Source organism: Monodelphis domestica, chromosome 8 (assembly GCF_027887165.1).
Source record: "Monodelphis domestica isolate mMonDom1 chromosome 8, mMonDom1.pri, whole genome shotgun sequence".
NCBI lineage: Eukaryota > Metazoa > Chordata > Mammalia > Didelphimorphia > Didelphidae > Monodelphis > Monodelphis domestica.
In genome coordinates this window covers 215,938,243-215,946,366 of record NC_077234.1, presented here as the reverse complement: position 1 = coordinate 215,946,366, position 8,124 = coordinate 215,938,243, and the positions used below count along the sequence as shown (strand labels likewise).

At 33.3% G+C, this 8,124-nt stretch overlaps 1 protein-coding gene across 1 annotated transcript in view; it reads right to left on the bottom strand.

The window, feature by feature from the left end:
- Positions 1 to 3,985: 3,985 nt before the first annotated feature.
- CD99 (CD99 molecule (Xg blood group)) overlaps positions 3,986 to 8,124 on the bottom strand; it is a 66,638-nt gene continuing 62,499 nt past the window's right edge. The window contains exon 10 of the mRNA XM_007500995.3: positions 3,986 to 7,309. Coding sequence (XP_007501057.2) covers positions 7,284 to 7,309 — 26 coding nt within the window. The 3' untranslated portion in view covers positions 3,986 to 7,283. The remainder of the gene's footprint in view (positions 7,310 to 8,124) is intronic.

Genomic DNA, 8,124 nt, shown 5'->3' with positions numbered 1-8,124 from the left:
AGAGGATTCATCATGGAAAGAAAGTGGATCCCTTGAGGAGAAATGAATATTTTTTAACTGTGAAAAACTTCAGTCCTATACAAATTTCCAATCTCTTTCCTTTTAAAGTTTCTCTGGAAAGCAATCATGGTCTAAAAGCTTTTATATTTCTAATTCCTAATTCCATTAGGCATGTTATTTTTTAAAAATATAATTCTTGATTTTCTCATTTCTAAAGTGACTACATTGCCATGTAAAGCTACTAATCTTAAAGGGAAAGGGAAACAAAAGTTAATAGTTGAAAAAGACTTTGAACTCTTCAGATCATAGGGTTAATGAATATATGAAAAGAAAATAAATCCAGGTAATCACAGTAGTTCATTAAAGACTAAGTGTAGGTAGTTAAGTGCCAAATTAGCTTATTAGGGAAAATGGTTCTTTGCCAGCACCATGCTGCTTAATTGCCTGTTGGCCCAATTTTTTAAACCTGACCTTTGCCAAACAGGTTTATTGTTTAAAAGTTTTCTCTAGTACCTGCCACGTTTTTCCTTCCTTAAAATCTTTGTTTAAATACAACTTGGACTCCATGTGTTTTCCTTTCATCCCCAAATTTTCTGGCTCTCTGTACAACTTGCTTTAAGAAAATCAGACATAACTAATCTAACTTTGAAAAGTGTTCAGAGTGTGATTGCAATGAACAAAGCAGATTTTTTGCTCTTCAAAAGATTTATGACAGAATACCTTTAATTATATTAGTTAGTGATTTAAAAATTATTTTATAAATTATCTCATTTTAGCCTGATAATACAATGGGAAGGTAGGTGCTATTGTAATCCTTATTTTATTATTTTTATTTTACTTTTATTAATAAAATTTATTTACAAATGTCTCATCTTTCCTCTCCTTCCCACATTATAGAATTATCATCTGAGAGACAGATATGTGTATAAAAATTATATCTTTAATATTTCCATTTTTCAGTTCATTCTCTGAAAGTAACATTTTGCAATTTATTTGTCTGTTTATTGATCAGTTGATTGATTGATTTGAAAACCCTTACCTTCCATCTTGGAGTCAATACTGTGTATTGGTCCCAAGGCAGAAGAGTGGTAAGGGCTAGGCAATGGGGCTTAAGTAACTTGCCCAGGGTTACACTGCTAGGAAGTGCCTGAGATCAAATTTGAACCCAGGCCCTCCCGTCTCTAGGCCTAACTCTCAATCCACTGAGCTCTTCAGTTAGCCCCTGCAATTTATTCTTGAAGTATTATATATGTATCTGTGTACAGTCTTTTCTTGGTTCTACTCATTTTGCTGTTCATTATCCCATGTAGTTCTCTCCAAGTTTCGTTTTTTATTTAATTAAAAAAAAAACTTACTGTCTTAGAATCAATATTGTATATAGTGTTTCCAAGGCAGAAGAATGGTAAGTCCAGGCAATGGGGATTAAGTGATTTGCCCAGGGTCACACAGCTAGAGAGTGTCAGAGATCACATTTGAACACAGAACCTCCAATTTCTGCACCCGGCTCTCAATCCACTGAGCCACCTAGATGCCCCTCATCAAGTTTCTTTTATTTTTTAATTGACCTGCTCTCATTTCTCATGGCACAGTAGTATTCCATTACAATCATATACCACAATTTGTTTAGCCATTCCCCAATTGATGGGTAACCCCTCAATTTCCATTTCTTTGCCACTTCAAAGAGAACTTCTATTAATATTTTGGAATATATAGGTTCTTTTCCTTTGATGATGAGAAAATTGTGACACAGAGGAGGTGCCTTGCCCAAAAATCAGCTAGCAAATATGGCACGGGATTTGAACTCACATCTTCCTTACTCCAACTTCCATACTCTTTCTACTGTACTACTTGGCCTGTGATTGATCCCCCTTGCCCAGAAAAATTTGAATTTACAATACTTGATTCACTCACTTTCCAGGAATACATCTGTTGTACTCCTGACATCAACAGATATAACACTTATATTATATGGATGCCCTTGGTAGATAAGAATTTATTGACAGTAACTGAATCATTTCAAGTAAAGAAAGTCCCCTGTGGTGAGTTAAAATGCTTTAAGAGATTAGTTAAGAGTTTTTTAACTTTCTTTTCATCAACCAACATGAAAATTTCAGACTATAACTTAACAAAAAGATATGAAACTATGAACTTCTATCATTTATTTTCTGGTTAAGCATATACTAAATTTAACAGTGGTGCCACATTGCCTTCTTTGTATTGTTTTCTAAATATTTATTTTCTTATTTGTATTCCTACATGTTTCACTAATACTTTGGAGTTTTTATGTATCACTACTCATTATTTCTGCAATACAATTGCCACCATGTCCCAATAGAAGCCCTACCTTGAAATAAATGAGAATAGTCAAGCAAAACTCCAATATTTTGAGGACATTTGAAAATGTGTCTGTTTCCACCTCTAGACCCTCACTTTTCTACCAAAAATGGAGATGCAGGTTTCATCATCAGTTGTCTGAAATCTTGAATTTGTCACTATATTAACTTAATTCTGCAGTCTTTCAAAGTGATTTTCCTTTACATAAGTGTTCTTACTCTATAAATTGTTATCTTGGTTCTGTTTACCTCACTCCAAATCAGTGTAATTTGTCTTCTTAGGTTTCTCTAAATATTTACCCTTTCTTATGAAGTGCCAATTACATTGCATTCACATACTACTACAACTTGTTCAGCCATTTCCAAACTGATGAGGCAAAAAAAGTTCTTCAAGGAGCTTCTTGCTTATTGACATCTTTGGTATGGCCTTGTAACTCTCAATATTTCTTTAATTTTCTTTTTACTGTGAACTTAACATCATTAAATGTGGTCATTTCAATATACAATGACGGGAAAGGGAAACTATATGTGAAACCAAAATTTTTATATAGTTTGGTTTTAAAATAAGTGTATATTGAATGTGACAATGTCTGAGAACTTTCCAGATTGTCTTTGTTCCTTCTTGACTTATTTTCTCTCTTCTTTTCTATGTATTTTAAAAAATTCATTGATGTTCTTTTCTCTTTTAATGTTCAATAATTTTTTGAAGAAATTGGATGAAGACCTAGAGAGTGCATTTATCAGAATTTTTTTAGATGACACAATACTAGAAGGAGATACTTAATAAATTGGCTAACAGAATCAGGATCTAAAGGGATTGTATAGTAACATGACAAAACATGATATAAATAAATGTAAAATATTGTACATAGGTTAAAATGAATAAGGGAGATCATTATCAGTAGGCCACTTGGACAAAAATAATAATTAGGTAATATGAGATCACTACCAGTTCTTGTCTACAGTGACAAGACTGTAATTGTGGTATTTAGTTGTGGAACAAGGCAATGCAATTAATTCGCTTTAACAGAAGTTGGTCTTCAGAACAAAGGGCATAATCATTTCAATGAATTCAACTAGTCAGACCACAACTGACATTCTTTAATGGGCATTAGTTCATAGAAGACACATTGGTAAACTGGCAATCATAATTGGAGGAAAAACAGGACAGTGAAAGATGTAAAAATCACATAATTCATTAGGTAATTGAGGAAACCAAGCATAAATTAGTCTGGAAATGAGATGATATGAAAGCTTTCAAAGTAAATAGGAAATATTTTCATAATTATTGAAAAAACTTCATAATCCAGCAAAGCACTATATTAGCACTCCAAAAACTTTTACCTGAGGAAAGAGCTGATGAAATGAACTATTTGTATGCAATTCTTCTGTCCATGTAGTTTTTTACAGAGACTTCTGCCAAAAGAACAATTTAATGTGAAATATTCTCTGACATGAAGTACAAACTACTGATGTTTGTATAAATTCCATTAATTGAGATAATTACTCCTTCCCAAAGTTCTGATTTGTTAACTAATTCCATAGTTCTGTCCTCTTTACTTTTGTTAAAATGAAAAGGATATGCATAAATATTGTATAAATGCAGTGTGATTGTTATAAAACAAATCAGTAACACCCACACATTTACCAAATGTATTTTAGGAATTTTTTTATTAAAAATTATGTAGTCTAGTCACATATTACTTACAGATTGACAACTAGGAAAAGATACAATTTAAGTCCAAGCCTTGCAGAAACTTTAAAATTTGGATTGTTTGATATCACTTATTCATAGATAAGTAACATTTTTGTTAGCTAAGTACTGAGGCAAGCTGATGCAAAAGATGCTACTTAATGTTAGGTCACTGACTTTCAATGAGGTTGATGACAACTCATACCTGATGTTAATAAATAATAATACTCTCATTTCTTTTTCCTGTTTCTGACATTTAAAGTTGTGAATTTATATAAAATGTGGAAGAAATAATTCAAATGTAAAAAAGAATACTTCTCATCATGAATGCATGGAAATTGAAGTTCTTTCACATACCCATTCAGTAGCAATTACACAAAACTAGGTCTACTGGAATTGTATGGATGATGCTTGATCTTGGCTGTAGGAAAGGATCTTAGATGGGAGCATCCTTATAAAAAAAATCCAACAATATCAAGTGGCCTAATAACAGCAAAAACTTGGGAATTTAGTTGGAATATGGAATAGGAGGGCTCTGGAACCAAAACCAACATAAATGCTTATCCACTAGTCTCATCCTAACAAAAGTTGATTTTAAATGAAAACAATCATTTAGCTCAATATCTCTCCTAATAGAAATGTTAAAAGATTTATCCAATATCCTGCAACAAGTAACTAGCAAAACTAAGACAAGACGCATGTTTAGGACTTCTGATTCCACATTCAATCCTCTTTCCACCATACTATGCTACTACCTATAGATCTGATTATAGTACATTTATATTCACATAAGCAGGATGTATGTGAATAGTATTGGTAGTATTTTATATGACGTAGCATTAATAACATTAACCATCCATAGTGATGTTCTTACACATACTGGAATCATACTTCATCTGGATGGCATTATAAGAACTACACATCAGGTTGACCCTACCAGTAACATAGTAAAAACAGCAATAATACACTGAAATATCCTCATTTTTTTTCCAAATGTAGAAAAGTTAATTGATCCTGGCAATTAAAAAAATAGACCATTAGAATTCATTTGAAAGTTTTCATCAATGATCCTAAAATATACATTTAAAACTCGGTTCTATATGAATAACCCTGGATTACTGAATTTTAGTGTTCACAAGCTTATATTTAGCAAAGGGGAAAATGCCAAGAAGTTCAATTTATCCCATACTGGTGGAAAGTTTTAAAAGGGGTACTCTATGACATAAAGCATATCTGTAAACAATTTCATCTGGTACTTAACCATTCATGTTGAATGATTAGCTCATTTTGTAAAACTTCATGAATCCAACTATTTTTTTAACATTTATTGAGAATTATACACCTACAAAGCATTGTATTTCTATGGACTGGTCCAATTACTCTTAAAGGATGAAGGAAAATAAAGAGGGAGAGGAAAGGAAAACAGAGAAGGGGGAAAATAATCATAAGCTTATATGCCTGGAACTCTGCTAAGCACTAAGGATACAAAGAGAGGTAAAACCAGCCCCTGCTCTCAAGTACGGAGACACAACGTAAATAACCAAGTGTGTCCAAACTATGTGAGAGAAACAGGGAGAGGACCAGTAAGGCTTTCCCACAGAGGGTGAGCTGAATGCTGAAGGAAACCAAGAAAATAAAGAGGGGAGTTGAAGAAAGTGGGCATTCTACTCACCAGGGAGGCCAGTTGTGGGATGCAGGAGCAGGAAGAACAAACAATTCAAAGGCAAAGAGATTGGAGATGAAGTGTTGTATAAGGAACAACAAAGTTGGACATGATAGGCAGACCACAAAGTTACTGGAGGGGAGTGAAGTATAAAAACTAGAGAGGAAAGGAACAATTTATCAAGATCTCAAAGAGAATTTTATATTTGATCCTGGAGGTATTAGGGAGCCACAAGAATTTATTGAGTGTTATGTATATATGTGTGTGTGTGTGTGTGTGTGTGTGTGAGACAGAGAGAGAGAGAGAGAGAGAGAGAGAGAGAGAGAGAGAGAGAGAGAGAGGGAGGCAGACAGAAACAGAGAGAGACAGAGAGACAGAGAGATAAGGCAGAGAGATTCAGTTAGACCCACTTGTTATGAAAATGGTGGATTAAAATGAGGAAACAGAAGATAGAGCAGTTAGAAGGCTATTCCAATAATATAGTTGAGAGGCAATCAAAGTCTGAATTAGAACTGTGTAGTGAGCAAGGAGAAAAATATGAATATGAGATTTTTTTAAAATTGGCAATGTTCAGGATATATTGGAATGAGTGAGAGAAGGGAATAAAGAATGGCAGAGAAATACTAAGCCTGGTTGACTGGGAAGATAATAGTGCCTTCAACAATAATAGGATATTTTGTAAATGGGGAGAATTTGGGAAGAAAGATAATTAATTTTGTTTTGAACACTCTTAGTTTGAAATACCTATGGAACATTCAGTTCAAGATATCCAAAAACTGGTTTGGGAATGTGGCTCACTAGAAAGATTAGGGTTGGATAGAGAGAGAAGAGAGAGAGAGAGAGAGAGAGAGAGAGAGAGAGAGAGAGAGAGAGAGAGAGAGAGAGAGAGAGAGAGAGAGAGAGAGAGAGAGAGAGAGAAGTTATTAGCATAGAGACAATTTAACTCATGGGAAATGATGAGTTTACTAAGTTCTTCATTTTCTTTCAAAGACAAAGAAGGAAAAGTAGAATTTAGGATCTTAACTCCTGTAATTATTCTAAATCCATCTTCAAAGTAACTAAACTATAGGTAATTCAAACAAAATGACATGGTTTCTTATATGTGTACTACTCTGATATCAAAATTAATTCTGAAGGAATATCTTAGAGATTTATCTCACAAATTTATCACTGAGTTCCTTATTTACTGATGTGGTTAATTGCTTTAATAATTTTAAAATAATCATGAGCATATGGTATAGATAGATGATAATAATTTCCCTTGTTTCCTTATTTCAATATGGAGAAGGAAGAATCATTAAAATCCTGATATGTTTACATATATTAAAAGCCATCACATTGGGCAAAAGGTTCAAATTCACTTTGAGAATTTTTTCCTCATCATTCAAATGGGAAAGTTTTAAGTGATCAGTCACATGTAGTACAGAACATACCACTTTCCAAGATGTGGTTTCAAATGCCATATTTGCAAAAACCCCAACAGACTCAATTTTCATGCAACTTTGTAACCTCTGCCACATACGGAGTGTTGTTTCAGGGAGACAAGCAGTTTAATCCAGTTTTGTTCATCTTTATTTTCTCATTCAGGAAAAACCTATTTCTGCAGAAGTATTTGTTGCACTAGGAAAAAAAAGACAAAGATTTTTATTGCCATCTCCCAAAACACATAATACACACTATTATTTATATGTTTTTTTATTTTTTTCACTGTATTATTTGCAAAATATTTTCTAGAAAAAATGAGACACCTTGATAGATGAGCAAAACATGCAAAAGAAGGAAATTAAAATTAATAAGTAAAAAAACAGCTCAGTTAATGTTAAGGCAAAATGAGGTTAAAGATCTAGTATAGAATGGAAGGGAAGAGGGGTGAACCAATCACAAAGCATTCATCTTAGCACTAGTAATAAAAGTGAAAAAAACAGAAGTCTATTTTTTATATCTTATTCTTGAATAAATAACTGAAAAAAGCCTTTACTTAGTTATTATATTTTTTCAGTTTTTAAAAGCTTGGATTTAAAAACATGTTATTGGGTTGCATCTTAATTCTTGAGCTATTGCAATTACACAATGTTCAATTTCAATCAAGATTGCAAATAAAAATTAAAATGATGCAGTGAATTATAATTACAATAGAATAGACTATTAGAGCTGGTCATTATTGTATAAATGGAGATTCTGAAACCTAGACTTCATTCCCCAGAAGTCCTTGATATTTCCCAGAATTCCCTATAATCTCTCCTGCGTCTCCACATTGGCGAGATCACATTGATCTGGTTATTTCACAGTCCTTCAGGTCAGTAAGTCTTTGCAGGTATTTCTGAGCTCCTCAGCACACAATAAAATTCCACTATAGGGGGCAGCTGGGTAGCTCAGTGGATTGAGAGCCAGGCCTAGAGACGGGAGGTCAAATGTGACCTCAGACTCTTCCCAGT